Source organism: Mastigoproctus giganteus, chromosome 13 (assembly GCF_048544385.1).
Source record: "Mastigoproctus giganteus isolate SK-2022 chromosome 13, ASM4854438v1, whole genome shotgun sequence".
NCBI lineage: Eukaryota > Metazoa > Arthropoda > Arachnida > Uropygi > Thelyphonidae > Mastigoproctus > Mastigoproctus giganteus.
Genome location: NC_143587.1, coordinates 117,940,335 through 117,962,605, shown reverse-complemented (window position 1 = coordinate 117,962,605; position 22,271 = coordinate 117,940,335). Strand labels below are relative to the sequence as shown.

General features: G+C 35.2%; 1 protein-coding gene across 7 annotated transcripts in view; it reads left to right on the top strand.

The window, feature by feature from the left end:
• LOC150076391 (protein tweety-like) overlaps positions 1–20,659 on the top strand; it is a 291,082-nt gene extending 270,423 nt beyond the window's left edge. For 2 of the 7 annotated variants that reach the window (XR_016547803.1, XR_016547802.1), the window contains exons 15-16: positions 2,517–2,650; positions 20,509–20,607. Coding sequence is in view for 5 of the 7 variants with exons in the window: in XM_090387162.1 (XP_090243288.1) it covers positions 2,433–2,498 (66 nt within the window). In the remaining 2 variants the exon portion in view is untranslated. Of the gene's footprint in view, positions 1–2,387; positions 2,651–20,508 lie in introns of those variants that run through there. The other 5 variants (XM_090387163.1, XM_090387160.1, XM_090387162.1 and 2 more) reach the window with 3 other exon arrangements.
• The last annotated feature ends 1,612 nt before the right edge of the window (positions 20,660–22,271 follow it).

The window sequence follows — 22,271 nt, the reverse complement described above, 5'->3', positions numbered from 1 at the left end:
CAGTAACCCAGAGTAACGTATCAACTCTATGGTGCTTCACTGACAGTGATAGAGAACGAAAAGGACCTGGGAGAAATTGTGCAGGCAGATATGAAGTTTTCTGAACAGTGCAGACTGTCTGCAAGAGTAGCTCATGGTGTCAGTGATATACAGGAATTTTTCTAGCAGGGATAAGGAGGTGATTATCCCCTTGTATAAGGCAATGGTCAGGCCATACCTTGAGCACAGGTCTGGAGGCCTCATTTTAAGAAGGATGTAGAGCTATTGGAACAAGTACAGAGAAGGGCAACAAGATTAGTGAATGGAACAAAGGCTTAAGTTTTGCATATTACAGTGTCTGGAGACTAAGCACCTGTGATGAGGTGATCTGATTGAGGTGTATAAAGGCTGGAATGGTTTGAGCATGCTCAATGCAGATGGAATTCTTCCTCTTGCTCAGAATAATCGCCTGAGAGGACATAAATTCAAATTGAGGAAAGACGGTTGTAGGATAGATGTGCATAAGTTTGCCTTTAGCCAGCAGGTAGTTGGTTGGTGGAACAAACTTCCATCCTTTATTGTGGAAGTTGATAGCCTAAATAAATTTAAGACTGAGCTGGACAGATATTTGGAACAAAGGGAGGGGTGAAATGGGAGCGGTTTTTTTTTTTTTTTTTTTTTTTTTGCCTGATGCTGCATAAGCTTGCTTTCTTGCATCATATGCCTCTACAAATGCTGATACTAAGAACACATGGCTGCATTTCTTCCAGCTAAGTTACAGCATACAATTCGAGCATATCTAGGTAATTTATGGGTTCACAGTGTGTTTGTGGAAGAAAAGTGGTCGAATCACTTGGCTGAAGGACAGTGTGTACCACATATTTATCTTGGGACTATCATGCTCATGTTCATGAAAAGTGGGAATTTTTAGATACTCCTATGTGACAGTTGTGTCTGTTAGCTTTATCAGACAGGTGGAATATTGTTTCATTACTAAAAATTACATTTTCCAGGAGGTGCTCATCTTCATCTGTATGGTTGAAAATGTGAACAGCAAATTCTTCTCTTCTATTTCATCATGAAGCTTAATTTTCTGGATGATTTGCACATTGTAAACAAATTTTCAGTCTTTTGTGAACCACCCTGTGTAGTGATGTGCACAGTATTTGCAGCTGCAGACTCGCTCAGTAGATTGATTTTGTAGGACTTTGGGTAAACACTTTTTTAATTCACTGTCTTTTTTTTAATTCACTATCTGCAGATAAAGTTTTAATTTTAAAACTTTGTCTGCCTGCTCCTTTGTGGTGGAGCACACTGCTGGTTTCTTGACTGTTTCAACAATCACCTTACCAGTGGTTCCATGAGTAGATCTTTCTGGAATTTCCATTGAAAACATTTCTTTACAGGCATTGAAGATTTGGCATCCCACAGCAGATTGCTTTCTCCTGTATTGTCACCATTTTAATACTCTGCTGTTGCAATGCTTTCTGGGAACAAGGCTGCCATCCACATGAGAAAAAACTCATTGAGTTGCTTTGATAACTGCAAAAAAACATTTTAAGATACCCATTACAGTAAAATTTTAATCAAGCTTCATATTCAGGTGAATAATATATAGACACCTTGATATTCTTTTGATGTACAACTAGATGGAAAATACTTTCCAGTTGTATACTTTGTGGCATTTTGTTCTTCCTTACGCAATGTTCACATCTTAGAAAATTACTAACTGATGTAATAGGTCTTGTACCCCATCCCATAATGTATATTAAGAGGAAATGCATCTTATGAGATTTTACTAAAACTGCATTGTTTCAGTGAGTTTACATGATGAGCTCACAGTATCTTTTATTGTTATTTTCAGCTTGTTTTTTACAATTCCACTAATTTTGTTTCTTTGCGTTGTTACCATTTTCTTGATGGTTTTGCTTTGTTGATTCCTGTAATAATATTCTTTCCTTTCTTAGTATCAATATCCAAATTGTTTCCACCTTCTACTTATGCAAAATATTGTTTACACATTAACTTGTTGTGCTCACTTTTAAAATACTGAAAATCTCATAATTAAAAATTGAGAAGAGACTTTTAAACATGTCTCAAATCAAGCATTCTTTATAGTAACCTAGTTTTGCTCTATTCTTGATCAGAATTTTTACATTTGTGTAAATTAAATAAAAGAGAGGGCAATGTTTAATAAAATAGTTTGTACAAAATACTCCATACCTACAACAGACTCAAAATCAATTTTATGCAGTAAAAATATGCATTTTATTGGAAACAACGTACTTTACAGGAATGTGTCCAGTTAACACCTTTTCAAGTGCATTTTTTGCTTTGGCATAAGAGCCGTAGTGAGTTGCATGCACCAGCTTGCATGATGTAGCACTTTTAGTTTTATTTGTTTATAGCGTGGATGTTCAGTGTCTGACCCCTACCATCTCCCTGTTCGTTAGTATGAACAGCTGTCAGGGGGACTCCTGATTGGAAATGCAGGAAATAAACTGAACTACCAGCCCTGAATGTCCCTTCTACTGTAGCCTGACTCTGACCTCACTTGTGCCACCAAGTTTTGAAGGAACTGCTCTTACTCCAATTCCTTGAACAACAATTACCTGAAAATTATCCATTATTAGAAGAGATCACCACCACATTTGTACTGCTGTATCTTCAAGTTAAGTATAAAAGTTTAAATTTAAAAAAAAAATGAAACTGAGGGTTTCCTGTAAAAAAGAAAAGAAATAACTATCATAGTAATACAATTTATCTAATGTGATACTTGTATATTTTTTTTATTCCTTAACATTCATTTTGATGTGGAAAATGTCTTGTGATGTTAAACTTTACACTTTATATGAACTATTAATTCATTATACCAAAAACCTATTACCTGTTAGCATGTAGGCTTAGAACTGAAGAGCAGTTTATTGTAATGTCATTTCTGTATGAATTATATGATGATCTGTAGGAAGAACATTACCACTTAGAATTCAAGAAATCTTTTCAGTAGTGGTAATTTTGAAACTTGGCAAAATGTTACTGAATGTAAAAGTGTTTCACATGGCTCTATCTCTCTGTCTCTCTCTCTCTCTCTCTCTCTCTAAATATAAAGATATATATATGGTGCTCAATGTAAATAATGCAGAATACATTACCTGATACATTATTTTAATTTCTCACTTTAAATATGGAAATTTTGTTTTCCAAGAATTGTATAAGTGTTTAAAACTTTCTTTGTTTTATTTATTTTTTATTCTGCTTGAACAAATTGTAATTGTTTTCTTCCATTTAGCTGTTGTTATTAAAAAATAGTATATATTGGAAAAATAATTTAATATATGTTTATTTGAATGTTTTCCATAATGTATTTTATTTTATTTTTTTTTTTTCCCTTTTGTATTCATACAAGTTTGATTGCTAAATAAGTTAATGCAGTTCTAGATTATTACAGTAGGGCCCACTCATACAGTGGGTTAGGTTCCAGACCCCCCCCCCCGCCAAAAAGTGGAACATAGCTTTTTTTCACTTGCAAATGCATATAAAAGATATAAAAGCCTAATAACATGTTTATAGCATCATATGCTGTAAACAGACTGAATCACCAACAATAAAATGGTACTCAATGCCCTTCTTGGACTCAGCTGCTGAGCACCGTGCCAAAAAGGCGGAACAAGCGCAGAACATAATGAACGATATACTGTAATTGAAAACCGCCGTATTAGTGGAACACCACGAAGTGGAACGCTGAAAGGCAGGGCCCTACTGTAACTGTTTTCCCTTTGATGTTAATACTCTTAAATTTGTAAATTTGGTGACATTCTTAGCTGTCTTAATTTCACATTGAATATATAGGCATGATAGTTGTTTTGTTTCTTAGTCCAAACCTATTTATCATCTCTGAAAATTATTCTTGTGATATAAATATAATACACATTATTTTGTACTAAACTGCACTTTCAAATTTTATTTTGTATCCCATCAAAATCGGAAAAGATTTACATTATTGCCCAGTATGTGTTTGCTTTATGCGGTTGAACCTGATTGATACCAAGAAGATGTAAAATGTTTGTTATTACTTGTTGAGCACCTCTAATACAAAAGGAGAAATGTTTTATTTAATATTTTAAAATTGAAATAGATATTGCAAGATTAACCTTGCTTTTTACAGAATTTCTCCCCCCCATGTTACTTTTTTAAAAAATTTTATATTAAACTCTTTAATATAATCTATATTCACATTCCTTATAGCTAGCACAGTGTGGTTACAATTACTGTTCATTCACACTATTTGAAGAAGGTCTGGGTTATGGCACCTCCATAGCCAGGTGGGCAGGAGCAGCAGTGCATAGCACACGTTTCTTGATTAGACTGGGATTCGAGCCCGTGACCACCAAATACGGAGGATGCAGAAAGGTCAAGGAATGACCACCACATAATCCCGGAGCAATATGGCCTTAGTTGCTAATGCTCCTAAAAACCAAATAACAAACAAACAACAAACAGGTCTGGGTTTCATAGTGGCTGAGGGTTGCACTGTTTTTCTCTTGGAAAGTGGTTTTTTTTTCAAATTCCAAACCACCCATACACCAATACAGACAGGATGTGACTTGGCCCTAGCTGCTTGAGCAATTATTCTAAACAACCAAACCAATCGTATATTGACTGTTTAATTTGTTTTACCATTCTTGTGAATTCAAAAATATAAGAACCCCTTTAGAGTTATAAAAGCTTCATATTTTTGAAATACAAAAATATTACTTCATAGCCTATATGTTTCTAATTCTTAGTTTACTTCATGATAATGATGACTTCCTATGTGTGCAAGAAAGACTATCTTTTATGAAATAACTTGCATTTATTCAACATCAGCATTATTGTTTTCAAAGTATCTTATTATGAATTACATGCACCTTCCTGTCTCCTCCATAATGTGTTGGAAGTCATTCTTCTACATCCTCTTAAAATTTGCCTCAGTAGCTTTAAAAGTTGTATCACACACACACACACACACGATTTATAACATTCACACATACTTTGCTTATCATCAGATTACTAGTTGGCTTAACTCACTATATGGCATTCCACAGGAACCTGTTCTTGTAGATTTTATCATTCACCAGTTTGAAACTATGCATCTAAATCTTAAATGGATTGGAGTATCTGCCTCAGTGGAAAATAGGTAGGGGTGAGTCTTGTGGGACATGTAGAGACAGTACTGCTAAGTTGGATTGGTATATCCTGCACTAGCATATATCCCATGCATTGGATGACAAAATTATTCCAACTAGCATTTTGGCTGTTAGTCACTTTTACAGTGGAAGGTATCTTCATGAAACCCAGGTATACACTATCTCTGTAGCTTTCTGTTGGGGAAAGGGGGTATGCAATTTGTAGCTTATCAACAAGAGATGTAGATATTTGGAGGAGTAAATCTACATTGGTCTGGGCAACTAATGACCAGATTTCACGAGCATATAGTATTATGGAATAAACGTTAACATAGCTGTATCTGTATATAACTCTTACAATCCGTGAATACAGATGATGCGGAAAGGTCAGGGAATGACCACCGCATATACCTGGAGCATATGGCCTTAGTTGCTAATGCTCCTAAAAAAAAAAAAAAAAAAAAAAAACACAACCGAATTGTACGTTGAAGAAGTTGCTGTTTTACAACACACCCAACACAGTTGGCAGCACATGGCTTGAAGTTTGTTAATGTGGAGATGAAATGTTAATTTGGACACTACACCTAAATCAGTGCACTGTGCAACATATGGTATTGTTGACCTTCAAGGGAAAGGTGGAAAATGGTGGATTACCATTTGAGCAGACTTGGCTGGACTGATAGATGGATGAAAGCTGTTAAGATACTCTCAAAATTCCCAAAGCTTTTAATTCCTTAAGACAGTGATTATAGCGAGATAGTGTTACTCAATCTTGGTTATGATTGTGAGGTCATCAGCATAACAGATTGTCTATTCTGTCTTGTATGTAGAATACTGTAAATAGGATGGATGCTTCAGGAGGACACCTTTTTTGCACAGCAGCTGTGAACATTTTCCTATTAGTAACTGTTTTGTAGTTCAGTACTATAGATCTCTGACAAAGTAGAGCATTTAGGAACCACCAAGAATTGCCTTGGATACAATAGACCTTTTCCAGGATCTATACAAGAACTGAAACACTAACTGCATCAGATGCTGCTTCCAAGTCAACATATATAATGGGAAACTCCATTCTGTTTTCAAAGGCATGCAGGATCGGCATGATTGTGACAGTTAAATTAGTGTTGATAGACCTGCCCAGAATGGCATAATGAATCTTGGGAGGTTTCTGTGGCATAATCTGATAATTGATCACAAGAAGCAGCACTTTTTCCCATTACTTTTAGCAGATGGGATGCACATGAAATTGTTGCACAGATTTAATGCATGGGGAGGAGTCTTGTTATATAGCTGTTCCACATAGATGGAAAGTAGTGCTGATTGTGTTCCAGTGTGTGTGTGTAATAATGGATCAATGATATATGTCCTCAGGCAATTATAGACTGGTGGTTTAGTTTTTCTTCTGTTGTTGCTTTGGTAGGCAGGGAATTAATGGCTGTAATTAGCTGCTGCTTGGTAATCCTAATTTTGGCTAGCCATGACATTTGAGATCTGACTCATTGGTAAGGTGCTGATATTTTATACAGAACAGTTAGCAAACCAAGATATGTGATCCAGCCACTGTTCCAACTCTTGGTAGGTGCCTCCGTAGCCAGGTGGGAAGGAGCAGCAGTGCGTAGCACACGCTTCTTGATTAGACCGGGTTCGAGTCCATCACCACCAAATACGGAGGATGCGGAAAGGTCAGGGAATGATCACCACATATCCTGGAGCAATATGGCCTTAGTTGCTAATGCTCCTAAAAACAAAAAATAACTAACCAACTCTTGCTTGTGTTTCAATGCATCTGCTAACAAGCTGCTGAGGAAAAGCCTTCCTTTGTGCACAGAGGGAAATGCTGATTAACTTGCCTTCTGTTGATTAAACCTTGCTCTAGCTTGTGAAAAGGCACTACATTAAATGAAAGCCATACCCTTTCTGTAGATCTAACTTTATTCCATTGATCAACTTTTCCTAAGTCTTGAGCAATATCAGCAATTATTATATGGAAAAGAATTGAGATGCCATTTTGAAAGTAAGTAATCTGCAATTTTTTTTATCTTTCAAATGCAGGGACAAAATGGTTAACTATTGTAAGTAATCTGCAATTTTTTTTATCTTTCAAATGCAGGGACAAAATGGTTAACTATTTAAGAATATAGTAAATACACATGTACCATTAATTCTGTATTTCCAGGTAGAGAATTAAATAGTTATTATTATTAAATAAATGAAATGAAAAATTATTTAATTAATCTGATAATTATAGTTAAATGTTAATTTTAATACATTTTAATAATTAGATAATAAAAATAATCTAATTATTGAATTATATGAAGTTAGGAAGAATATCATGTCCCCTCTTTTTGTCTGCCAACTGTGCTAAGTTAATGTCTTAATACTGACATCAGAGCAAACTTTGCTTCACAATAAGTTGCATTGATATTGCACTACTTTCAAAAAAAATTGTCACAAAAAGGACCATGGCATCCCAATGACCTCTTCACAAAGCTCCAGAAATCTTTAGACATGATATACTTTTGAGGGAAAAGTACTGGAAGAATTATTGAAGAAAAGAACAGTTTAATTTTCCACTTCAGAATACAACTCATCTACCATTTATTTAAAAGATGGAGTAATGGCCAAATAATAGCTTAACCTTTTTGGCAATGTAATTCCATCTCTAAGAGTTAATCTGTCCACTAGTTTAAAAACAAGTTTGAAAGCAGTGCAATACCAAGACAACCAATTGATATAAAGCAATGGTTTTTCCTGTGGTTTGAAGCAACATTTGCTATACCTAGGATGATCAGATTATCAGGAATGAAAATCTGCGCAAAACACCTTCTGAATATGGAAAAAAGTGACAAAATGCGGTCATACGAAACAAAATCGGGGTATTGGTTATCAGTAAGACTAAATGATGCAATGAAGCAAACTTTTAATCAACCAAAAATAAAAAAATAATAATAAAAAATTAAAACAAAATACAGGAACTCCCCGACTTACGTAATACTCGAATTACGGAAATTCAACTTTACATAAGTTTTTGCCAGCTGGTGCAAACTTAAAAAAATCGTGGACACATATTTTGCATCCCATAGGAATAAATGGAGGTATCGTGAAAATATCGTAATGTGAACCCAATAACACATTTGGGTTTTTTTTTGTTTTTTTTTGCAATTCGTTCCCAAATCCTTGGAAGTTGAAAATTTCGCTATATTATAATGATGTTATAATGAATTACATTATAAATTCATATTTATAATGGAAATTGCACTACCCTTTTATCGTTATCATATGTTCCCATTATAAGAATCAATTTTGAACGCCATTGTGATATTTTTCTAAAGCACGTTTCTGGAGGTCACGGCCAAGAAACAATAAAAACAATTTGCACTTTCCCATTTATTGGACTTTTCTGTTAGTGCATCTAATTATAAACGGGTAGTAAATGCGATCTTATTGCATTTGCGATGATACCAATAACTGTAATTGTGTGGGTTTTTAAGCTATTGTGAAATGTGCTCCCCTTCAACTGAAATCTTCAATCATATAAAAAACAAATTTTCAGAAACTTCTCTTGAATCCTATTACAATAATGAAGGGAAAGGAACCAATGAAAAGTGCAAGTGGTGGTAGTGCCAGGAAATGAAACAAAATTGATTTAGAAAGGAAGATGAAAATGATTAAGAAGTACGAAGCAGGACAAAATTTGTCATCTATTGCAAAGGAATTAGGTCTCACTGCTTCAACAGTGAATACTATTTTAATGGACAGTGCCCATATAAAAGAACATGTTAAAAGATCAACGTATTTAAGATCAATAGTGATCACAACTGAAATCTTCAATCATATAAAAAACAAATTTTCAGAAACTTCTCTTGAATCCTATTACAATAATGAAGGGAAAGGAACCAATGAAAAGTGCAAGTGGTGGTAGTGCCAGGAAATGAAACAAAATTGATTTAGAAAGGAAGATGAAAATGATTAAGAAGTACGAAGCAGGACAAAATTTGTCATCTATTGCAAAGGAATTAGGTCTCACTGCTTCAACAGTGAATACTATTTTAATGGACAGTGCCCATATAAAAGAACATGTTAAAAGATCAACGTATTTAAGATCAATAGTGATCACAAAACAGCGTTCAGGTGCTCTATTGAAGATGGAAAACTATTAATAATATGGATGGAAAATCAGATTCAGAAGCGAGTGCCCCTGAATCTAATGACCATTCAAGCAAAAGCAACAAGTATTTATAAAGATATTAAGGATAAGTACAGCAAACCCCAACCCAAGTTCGTGGCAAGCAAGGGGTGGTTTAATAGGTTCAAGCATCGCACTGGTTTTCACAACATTAAAGTATGCGGTGAATGTCACCAGTGCTGATTCTGCAGCTGCAGTTAAATTTTTGTGATGAGTTGGAAAAAATTATTAATGAAGGCAACTATTCAATGCAGCAAATTTTTAATGTTGACGAGACTGCTCTGTATTGAAAAAAAAATTCCGGATCGAACATACATTGCCAAAGAGGAAAATACAACGCCAGGGTTCAAGGCATCAAAATATAAGGCCATGCTCTTGCTTGGGGCTAATGCAGCGGGAGATTACAGCTTAAAACCACTGTTTGTGTACCATTCTGGAAATCCTTGTGCATTTAAGGTCATCACACTTGCTTGGGGCTAATGCAGTTGGAGATTAGATTAAAACCACTGCTTGTGTACCATTCTGGAAATCCTCATGCATTTAAGGGCATCAATAAAGCCACCCTACCCGTGCATTTCCAATCGAACCAAACAGCATGGATAACTGTCTCTCTTTGAGGATTCGTTTAAATGCTTCTTCATTCCTGATATTGAAAAATATTGTAAAGACAGCGACATTCCTTTCAAGATTTTGCTTCTATTAGATAATGCTCCGGACATCCTATGCATCTAGATGATTTCAATTCAAACACTACTTCACTCATCCAACCTATGGATCAGGGTGTTATTTTGAATTTAAAAGCATACTATTAACACAAAAAATTTGCTCAGGCATTGTCTGCAGTAGACGATGAGAAAAAATTTACGTTAAGAGACTTTTGGAAACCTTACAATATTTACTGTGCCATCTTAAACATTAACAAGGCCTGGATGGAAATTACTAAAAGTTGTTGTTGTTGTTATTTGGTGTTTTAGGAGCATTAGCAACTAAGGCCATATTGCTCCGGGATATGCGGTGGTCATTCCCTGACCTTTCCGTATCTTCCGTATTTGGTGGTGACGGGCTCGAACCCCGGTCTAATCAAGAAGCGTGTGCTACGCACTGCTGCTCCTTCCCACCTGGCTACGGAGGTGCCACTAAAAGTTGTTTAAATGGCACATGGAAGAAAATGTGCCCACAGCACGTAAAAGGCTTCAAAGGATTTGAAAAAGAAGAATCATATGAAGAGGTTACAGATAAGATTGTAAAGGTTGCAGAGCTACTTCAGTTGGAGGTTAATGCCAAAGATGTGGAGTTAATAGAGGAAGAAGAGAAGAAATTATCTAACAAAGAACTTATTGACTTGCAGGCAGCGATAGTGAAAGAAGAAAATGCTGACGAAGCTCAGGATGAACCAAATGCAGAGCCGAGACGCTTCATCACCAGAGTTGCAATGGCAATTTCATAAAATTGCATTCGCAATGGCAAGGTTTGAGAAAGATGGATCCTGACAGCGAACAGTTCTTAAAAGTTTACAGAGGGGTGAATTTTTATATGCTTGCTACAAAGAAATCTACTATGAAAAGAAAAAAAGCCGCCGTCCAGTCATGCATTAATATGTTCTTTCGTAAGATTGAGCGGCCAACCCCTTCTAAATCAGCACAGCCCTCAACCTCCGCAGCGGCGTACTTATCAGTTGAAGACATCGATTCTGGCAATGATGCTCGAGAAGTAAAACTTACTGACGTTATGCCTGTCTGCTCTCTCTTTTTGTAATTTTATAATTTTGAAATTTTTTAAATTGCATGATTTTGTAATTTTTCCTACAATGAGATAAAAAATTGAATAAATACAATAAATAATTCTATTTACATGTTCGTCGAACATTTCTTTTTTGATTAAATCAATTCAGTGAGCACAGTTGCAAGTGCCGCACAAGCATGGGGGAAAATTCCACTTAAGTAGCGTTCCGCGGAACACAACCCTTGCATAAGTAGGGGAGTTCCTGTATTCATAATATTCTCATGAGGTATAAATACCCACTGCCTCCATGTGGAGAAGCAGTTCATCCCAGTGATCAACAATCTGCTGCCTATAATTGAACTCTATGAGAATCCAATTTTCTGCTCTTCCCTGAGATTTTATATTTATGTCCCCTGGGTTGCATCTCACCTGTGAGAGAAAACAGACCATTTGTTTACTCAATCCCTTCAGTACCTTACACACCTCAGTTTGGTTTCTCCTTAGATCTCTAGTTTTCCAGCTTTCCAGTCCCCACTTTCTAAGCCGTTCTTCATATATGCTTCACTTCTCTTCACCATCTCCAGAAGTTTGTCTTTTTTATATGCAGTCTCCAGACTTGAATACAATATTCCAATTGTGGTCTAACCATTGCCTTGTAAAGAAGAATAATGATGTCCTCCCTACTACCAGAAGCCCTATAAATCATTGACAGGACACCATATGAATTCTTAGCCATCTATTAACACTGCATGGAAAATTTCATGCTAGACTGAATTGTAACATCTGTCTTTTTCATGTTGAACCACTTTTAGCTCCTCTCCTCAAAGCTTGTGTGTGACTCCAAAATTTCTGGTCCCCAAATGTGTATAACCTTACATTTAGAAGCATTTTAAACTTGAGTTTTCATTTTTCAGACCATATATATAACCAGTCCAATTCTTTTTGAAGCAACATGGCCTGGCCCAAAACGATTTCCTGAGCTTATCAGAACTAATTTCCTGGACCAAGCTATGAAAGTCAAGGCAATGCAATTTTTAACTCCTTAGCATTTTGTGGAATTCTAATTTTAGCAGCACTAATATTGTGCCATAAACCAGTACATGAATAAATATGTAACTTAATTTTTTCAGTCCATTATCTATAGGAACACAAAAATCAAAATACATTTCAGGAGGGAGAATCAGCAAGTAATAAAGTAAGGAAAAAAAGAAATAAGCAAGGAACTAAGTTGAGCGTAGCATTTATTTTTCCACATAATCACCAAAAAAATTTCAGTGCTTTGTTCAGATCAGTTTCCTGCTTGTTTCTTTTTAGCTTTATAAAAACACACACACTGGTAATACTATTCATAATTATTAGCCATGTTTTTAACAAGGTATTTGTTTTGTAACAGCTATAAAATTGCAAGACATTGCTAAGGAAACTCGGATTTTCATCTACCTTGGTTGACAGAAAATTGCAAAACTCAAATGTTAGGGGTGCAGTTCCTTCTTTCGAAGGATCCTCCAAATCTAAATGTGCTTGATTTGGAAGAAGCTTCCTAGGTGTAACAGGAAGAAAGCAACACCTTTCTGAACATATCTCAAATTCTGTACACATTTGTATCCTTTATTTATGCATCACACTTCCAGTTAGAATAAAGTGATCCACAACACACATAATTATGGTATGTGATATTTGCTGCCTCTAGGGATATCTCTTGGAAAATAATCTTGCTGTTTCTCTAGCATTTCAGCCACACTCTCAATACAGTAATACCATCTCGCATAAATGTTTTTATAAAACATGCTTTCATGCAATTTTACAAATGTGCACGTAAATAAACACCAAGAAGCACTTCTAATGAATTTTTCTGCACTCTTTATTCAGTTTATGTAGATCAGCAAATACTGTGATATGTAAATTTCATGCATCTGCCATGTGCCAGTGCATGTTCTGGATTTTTCTGAAGAGTCAATTCATGCCTGTGTTTGATAAAATTCTGTATTGCAAGGTATTTGTCATCCCCATTTAAATCAGATGTTGGCTCTTTATTCTGTACTGTGGTTTACACTCTATTTGAAAACTATACTGCCTGTGTCATTTAAATTATTACTCGATGTACCATTCTTTCCTTTAAACAATGTAGAATTTTGTAAATTATTTGTGTTTTCTGTATTTGCTATTTTAAAATTATTCATTTTAACAGCAGATTAAAATTATTTGAATCTGCGATTGTTGTTGTTAGTTACATTGTTACCTTTCATTTTTGGAAATAAGAAATACCAGCAACCATACAGTGTTGTCAAACATAACTGATATTTGATAACAAAAAGCAAAAATCTGAAAGCTAAGCACCGAATATCCATTCCCATTTCATTTATCACTTTTATTTCCTGATAATGAATTTATGTTCTTTTTCCCCGCAAACTTGTATTTCATGACATTATTGCTTTCCATGCCATTGTTTTTTTTAATGATTCTTTTGAATGTTTTTCTTTTTTCATTATTTGCAAGTGGAGATGCAACACAGCTAAACATGCCTCTCTAAAAGTGACCATCACATACAACCATTGTATTTGTTTGTTTTTTTTTTTTTTTTTTTCAAATAACATCTGTTATATGTTAGTTTCAAAAATATGCCAGTGATGCTTTAGACTAAACTGACAATGGGGAACAACTTTCTCATTGAGAAAAGGCAGCTGATTAGGCAAAATTTAAATTTAGCCTAATCAGCTGCTTAGGAAATCTGAACAGTAATACTTAGTTTAACATCAAATTCAAAAATTTCAGCTCAGATTTGTCCAGCTGAGCCTAAACTAAAAATAAGTGAAATAGGTCCAAGTGCATTTTAAATGCCCTTTATGTATATAAATGATAGCTCTTCACACAGATTGTGGCTTTTTTCAGCATATATACCTGACATGTGGGCAGTTTGTGTTAACACTTTAACATTCTTATCATTTTTCTGTTTGCCTATTGAACCGTCCCCATCCCGGCTATTTCTTACCTTCCAATGGACTTTGTTGTGGCATATTCAAAGACAGCGACTACAAGTTCCTCACTTTCTGTTGACTATTTTGCATAGTAAACACGCACTGCTTTGAGGCAGCATCTCTGTTGTTGATTCTTCTCATAATTGGTGATCAAAGCTGAGGGGGTTTATATGAAGAACTCTCTGCCATACATGTTCAGAAATAGATGAGCTGAATCCTGTGTTTTGTATGGTGTCCACGTGCCCAGCCAATCCTTGAGGTCTCTTTGCTTCACCGGCATAACATGCATCACATTCTGAACAGCAGATTTTATATAAATCACTCCACTTCTAAATATTTCACGAGTGAAGGATTTAATCAAGTGGGATGGGATTTTAGCATTAGCATTAGTAGAGGCATATGATGCAAAAAAGCAAGCTTATGCAGCATCAGCCAGAAAAAAAAAAAAAAAAAAAAAAAACTTCCATTTCACCCCTCCATTCGTTCGAAATACCTGTCCAGCTGAGCCTTAAATTTATTTAAGCTATCAACTTCCACAACAAGGGATGGAAGTCTGTTCCATCAACTAACTAGCCGCTGGCTAAAGACAAATTTCCGGATATCTATCCTACATCTGTCTTTCCTCAATTTCAATTTATGCCCTCTCAGGTGATTATTCTGAGCAAGAGGCAGAAACCCATCAGCATTGAGCATGCTCAAACCATTCAAGGCTTTATACACCTCTATCAGATCACCTCTCCGGTGCCTAGTCTCCAGACACTGTAATTTTCAAAACTTAAGCCTTTCTTCTTAAGAGCAACCCTTTGTTCCATTCACTAACCTTGTTGCCCTTCTCTGTACTCGTTCCAGCAGCTCTACATCCGTCTTGAAATGAGGCCTCCAGACCTGTATGCAGTACTCAAGGTGTCGCCTGACCATTGCCTTATACAAGAGAATAATCACCTCCTTATCCCTGCCAGAAAAATTCTTGTATATCATTGATAAGACACCATGAGCTACTCTTGCAGCCTGTCTGCACTGCTCAGAGAACTTCATATCTGCCTGCACAATTATCCCCAGGTCCTTTTCATTCTCTACCACTGTCAGTATAGTACCACAGAGTTGATACATTGCTCTGGGGTTGCTGTTTCCCATATGCAGTACTTTACATTTGTCAATGTTAAACTTCATTTGCCACCTCTCAGCTCATCTGCTCAACTTTTCCAGATCCTGTTGCAGCAGCATAGTGTCAGTAGTGTCCTTAACAACCCTGTCAACTTTTGTATCGTCTGCAAACGTGGACATTAAGCTTGATATGCCATCATCAATATTATTTATAAATGCAGAAAACAATAATGAACCCAACACTGAACCCTGAGGGACTCCACAAATAACATTAGTCCACAATGAGCAGTGTCCATTGATTACCACTCTCTGTCTTCTCCCCCTCAACTACCCCTTTATCCATAGCAGCAATTTGCCTCCAATGCCACACTGCTCCAATTTGTGCAGCAGTCTTCCATGTGCAACAGTATCAAAAGCCTTTCTAAGATCCAAGTATATAATATCAAAGCTATTCCCTGCATCCAGTTCTTTTGTGACTGCATCATAGTATCCAATCAAATTGGTCAGGCAAGACTTCCCCTTAACAAAACCATGCTGTGTCCGAGCTATAACTGAAGTCTTGTCCAGATGATCCTGCAGTGCTTCCTTAACCAGTGCCTCCATTAATTTTCCTGGAACAGAAGTTAAACTCACAGGTCTATAATTACTTATGTCAGCCTTTGATCCTCCTTTGTGAATTGGGGTCATATTTGCACATCTTCAGTCTATGCGTACCTCCCATCAGTCCAAGGAAGCTCTCATAATTGTGGCTAAGGGTTTACTTACTTCCTTTGCTGCCTCCTTTAATATAACTGGATAGATCCCATCCACCCCAGGTGCCTTTCTTGTGTTTATCTTCAACAATTTCTCCTCCACTTTACTCTCAGTTACTACAAGATTATCTAGCTTAGTGCCAGAGTTGAATACACCTCTGGCAATCCCCTCGCTGAATAATTTCTCATGTGTGAATGTTGATGCTAAATATTCATTTAGTTTGTTTGCTACCTGAGCACATCATGCACAGTTGAACCATCGATATCAAGTGGACCAATCTGATCCATCCCCTTCCTTCTAGAGTTTACATAAGAAAAGAACTCTTTACTGTTTTTCTTTGCATCCTTTGCCAAAGATTTCTCGTAATCTGCCTTCGCCTGCCTAATCTCCTTTGTGACTTGGTTACAGATCAACTTATATCTATCATAGGCTTCTGTGTCATGTGTTAATTATATGTATCCCAAGCATTTTTCTTCTCTGTCATATGTCTCATTAGTTCATCTGACATCCATTTAGGCCTAAACCTTGAACAATATTTCTTATTTGGTATGGAAAGCGTAGTAGCTTCCGAGATAAATTCTTTGAATGCTTCCCATTTTGAATTTGCTGTTGGTAACATCATCAGTTAGTCCCACTGTATAGAATTTAAATACTGTCTCAGACCATCGTAGTCGCCTTTACGAAAGCAATAACCCTTCCCTTTACCCCTGATGGTAGTTACCTCTTTGAGTAAATCCCATTTCAGCACCCTGTGATCACTGCCACCTAGTGGTTACTCTATCTGCAGATTCTTAATGCCTGAAGAATCACTACTGGTAATCAAGAGTATTACTCCCTCAAGTTGCCTCCCGAACATGAACATACTGATGTAGAAAACAATCATCCAATAAATCCACAAAAGCCTTGCTAGTGTGTGAGTGACCACCCCACAAATTCCAGTCCATATCTGAGAAATTAAAATCTCTCATAAGACTCTCTGATTTACTGGCCCACTCTATTTCCCTGTACAGTTTCTTATTATACTCATCAGAGTCATTAGGCCTATAGCACACTCCTACTCTCAATTTTGATCTCCCAGTGCTTGTCACACCAAACTGACTCGACACTGCACTGTCCAGCGATGTCGACTGGCTTCACTTTCTTGGATTTTGTGTTTCTTAACTAATAGCATAACCCCTCCTTCCTTCCTATCCTGTCTATCCTTTCTGTAGACATTGTACTCCCCAAATTCCAGTTCTGCATTCCTCCATTCCTGGATGGAGGATATACTTGTAATTTCTTGCCTGAATTAAAACAGTATAATATTTGCCTACAGCAAATATTATACTGTTTTAATATTTTTGCCTTTTTTTTTTTTTATCCTGGGGAACAATTTTAATGTTCTTTCTATCATGAATTTTTATCTCCTAAAATTGTATAATATTCACTCTAGGCAAATGCTAGGCAATAAATTGAGTTAACCCCCCCCCCCCCATTAAATCCCTTACTCCTGAAATGTTTAGGAGTAGAATGATTATAAAATCAATTGTTCAGTGTGTGTGCGTGCTGCAAGTTACATTGGTGAAGCTGATAGATACCTCGAGGATCCCACACAGTATATATATTGATCATTGCCTATTTAGAAATGATGCACATTTTTTATTATATAGGGAACAGATACTGGCCAGTAATATTGTATGATCTTAATTCTCTTGAAATCTTCCTTTGATTATAAATCTCAGGGTTCTGTACCATACCACTGCTTGCACTACTGCTTCATTACTTGCAGTCTCCGAGAGTTATTTATAGTAGTAGTATTAGATCACATGCGAATTCATCATGAAATGATTCAATTGGCAGGTAAATGTCATCAAGCAGGTGATAATAATGCAGACTACCAAAGGTGCCACCTCTCGGTGCTGCTAACATATTCTACATGATCCACCTGGAGCATGCCAGTATTACCAATGAGTTCTTGATTTCCTCTGCTTGAATTTTTATCTCCTATCTGTTACAAGGCAGCTTAAAATTTGTTAACACATGATTCACATGTTCATTGGGTAGCTGACATCTGCTGATGTTTAAGTATCACATTCTTCTCTTTGCAATACTACACAGATTTTATAGTTTAATTTATTCTTTTTTTTTTTTTTTTAATTTTAAGCCACTCCAATAGTTCTGTTTTAACCATGCTTATATTTTTGCATGATCACAGAGATTACAGCACACATTTTATGGAGATATATATATATATATACACACACACACACACACACAGAGATTTTACTTAAAGATTTTAAAATCGTGGTAACTAATCCAAAGGTGATTTGTTGGGGTGGGGTAAAAAAAGCTATTCTGAAAATTTTTCATGTAAAATGCATTTTTTAACCAAAAATTAATTTGTTAAACATTTATTTATTGGGAAAATAATTTACTGGGAGGATAATTTACTTAAATCCAAAGGATCCAGATCAAACTATTTGTATATAAACATCTTAAGACAATGAATATAAAGCACATTCACAAAAAAGGGGACAATCATCTGCTACTGAATATTCACCTAATAAAACAAATTCTACAAATAGCATTAGCAAGGGCACATGATGCAAGAAAGCAAGGCTTATATAGCATCAGCCAAAAAACAAAAAAAATACACACACACACACCCTTCTCATTTCACCCATCCACTCGCTCCAAATATTTGTCTAGTTTTGCCTTGAATCTGTTTAAGCTATCAGCTTCTACAATGACAGATGGAAGCTTCTTCCAGCAATCAACCACCCGCTGGCTAAAGGCAAACTTCCACACATCTATCGTACAAATGTCTTGCCTCAATTTGAATTTATGCCCTCTCAGGCAATTATTCTGAGCAAGAGGAAGAATCCCATCAGCATTGAGTATGCTCAAATACCTCAATCAGATCACCTCGCAGGTGCCTAGTCTCCAGGCGCTGTAATTTTCTAAACTTAAGCCTTTCTTTGTAAGAGCAACCCTTTGTTCCATTCACTAATCTTGTTGCCCTTCTCTGTACTTGTTCCAACAGTTCTACATCCTTCTTAAAATGAGGCCTCCAGACCTGTATACAGTACTCAAGGTGTGGCCTGACCATTGTCTTATACAAGGGGATAATCACCTCCTTATCCCTGCTAGAAAAATTCCTGTATATCATTGACAAGACACTATGAGCTACTCTTGCAAAACGTCTGCACTGCTTAGAAAACTTCATATCTGCCTGCACAATTATCCCCAGGGCCTTTTCACTCTCTACCAATGTCAGTGTAGTACCACACAGTTGATACGTTACTCTGGGGTTACTGCTTCCCATATGCAGTACTTTACATTTGCCAATGTTAAACTTCAGTTGCCACCTCTCAGCCCATCTGCTCAACTTTTCCAGATCCGGTTGCAGCAGCGTACCATCATTTGTGCCATTAACAACCCTTCTGACCTTAATACATTAATTGCATAGCTCTGGGAGTACCTGTTTAATTATTATTATTTTTTTTTTAATTCCAGCCCTTCTTTCTTAAATAGTTATTAGTCTTTTTAAGTTCCTTGAACCAGCAATAATCTGATCGAGAATGTTCACCAAGTGTGACAAAGTCCTTGAAGTTATTAGTTACATGGCTGAAGGAGCACCTATTTAATGGATTTTTTCCATTCTGGCCCTTCTTTCTTAAATGGTCAGCCTTTTTTAAATTCTTGAAGCAGCAAAAAAAAAAAAAAAAAAAAGTTCACTGTTACAATACCTGATCACCATAAGCAGCCTGTCACTTATAAACATATTGCCGACCGGGCTAGCCGGGTGGGTAAAGTGCCTACCTGGCAACCCAAAGGTTCGAATCCCACCTCGGGCTTGGATCAAAGTATTGCAAAAACCTTGGGAGGTGCATTATGGCCACAGAAGCTGATGCGCCAAAAACTACCAAAAAAAAACTTATAAACATAATTCACAATCATGTCATTACATGCATGGGCACAAGAAGGAACTGTTGTTTGGTTCAGCCAGTCACGATCAATAAGATAAACAAATGACAGAATTTTCATAGTAAATTTTTCGATTATAAAAAAAATTGAAAAAATAAAATCTCAGGAAGACTTTGAACGACCTTCATATAGTCCAATTATTATTAGAAGGATGAGTCATTTAATTTTTACTCTCTATATATTGCAGAAAATAAAATTGTTGTCGTAATTACAAAAATTTAAAATTTTTTCATCATATTTATAAATCTTTTAACATGTTTTATTTGAATCAGTCCATTTCTATGTATTTAATATTTGACTATATATTTGGAATTTCAATGTATGTTTTAAATTTTCCCTCCCTTTTTTTTAAACATTTATCTTGAGTGCTCGGTAGAGTTCATTGCCTTCATTAATTTAATTGCAGCTTTAGTTTTTGCATAGTATCATTAACTTTTTTCTCCAAATATACACACACCCACACAGTGAAGCCTCTTAAAACATTTTTCTTATTACCCTTTTCTTGCATTTTCCTCTTCAGTTATCAGTAATAGTCTGTATAAATGTTCTTTTCTTCTGTTTAATATAAAACCTTTTTATGATGTCCTCAAATGAAATTTAGGACTAAGAGAAGTCTAATGTGCTGTATTTATTTTCATTTTCAATTTATTTCTTTTAGTATGGCACTGTCTGCAGAAAAGAATAACTTGAGTAGTCCACCCTGGCCACTAGAAAAGAGGTGTGAAATCATTATTTTGCAAGAATCATTCAGTCTGTCCAAAAGGAATCCTTGTATTGTCCAACTTGAAATGGATAGTGCAGCTTAGTGTTTTGCAGGTAGTATGCTTCATGGTCTTATTATACAGTGGCTCAGACACTGTACAATTTTTTTTTTTTTTTTTTTTTTTATTTATTTTTATTTATTTTTTTTTAAGGCTGGACTGTATTCAAATGACGTTCAACAGTATGGATATCATATTTCAGTCTGAAGAGTAGTGTTTTTCCAAAATATATTATTTAGATTTCTTGGTCCTTTGGTAAATGTTATAAAGAGGTTTCACTGTGTGTTTGATGAGGTATTGAGTAATTATTTGTAAATTGCACCATGTAGTCTGCTATTTCCGAAGTTTGTGTAATTTGCCCCTTGAAGTATCAAATTTTAGCAGTTTGTTCAAGGCTTGACCATTAGTATCTCCTTAAAATTTCAAAGGCATTTTATAAGTTTTTTAAAGTTTATTTTAATAAAAATTGAGTTGAGTAATTATTTCATTTTACTTTTAGAAAAACTTGAAATTAATGTAATAATAATAACTTATATGTTATACATAGCTTAGTGAAGTTGGAATTTTTTGAATCAAGTAATTATATTAGCCTCCAGAGACATAATGACATTAAGATTACCCATTTTTTTTGTATACTAAGCATTGTTTTAGCTATAAAATGAAATAGTTAATTATATTATAAAAACAGAATGAAAATTCTGTTTAAGAACTATGATACAGAATAAAAACTATGATCAAATAGATAGAAAAAACATTCTATCTATTTGATCATAGTTTTTTAAAATTTTTTTGGTAAAAAAAAAAAATTAAGCATGACTTTCTCTGGGTGTGCATAAGTATAATGTTTTAAATTAATTGGATGGATCAAATAAGTACCTACCTATTTGTCAGCAATTTTTCAGAATATATAATTTTGTAGCATTTATGTTGTTGCCCATGTCTAAGATATATTTTCATAAAGTTAGCACAGTCATCTTAGCTTCACTTTTTGATAATGAAATAGAACTGAGATGTTGAATGCTGACTTGTCCTTCCATCCTGTGGTATATAATTTAGAATATGCATATTGATCAAATACTTCTGTTTATCATATTATTTATGGACAAATATATTCCTGAATATCGATGAAAAGTTTATATAGTATTCTGAATTTATAAAATAAGTACATCAAAATTAATACTTTTCCATGAATTATAATTTTAATCATAGTCATGAGTTAATTATTCTTAAATAGATCAAGTTATGCAATAATTCTGAGGAGCATACCTAATACAAAAAATGAATTTAAAAAATGCGTGTAACTTCTTAAAATACGCATGAATTATATTTTATATTTGGAATAAACTGTTGTGCTGTTTTCCTTATTTCAGCATTTTATAAGTATAAAATTCTTTTATTAAAATAGATTTCAGTATATGTTTTGATATAATTCTTACAAGCTGATTAAGAGTTCTTAGAAAATTTAATTTCTTTGGGATGAATGAGTATAAGTGTGTTCTGTCTTCACATCTGGTTATTGTTTTCAAAAATTAGTATATGCTTTTCACACCGGATGGATTGTAACTAGTCATACTTTCAAGTAACTTAGAAATTTCCATATCATGAATATGGAAATTTCTAAGTACATTAAATACATTAAAAAAGTACAAAATTTACAAAA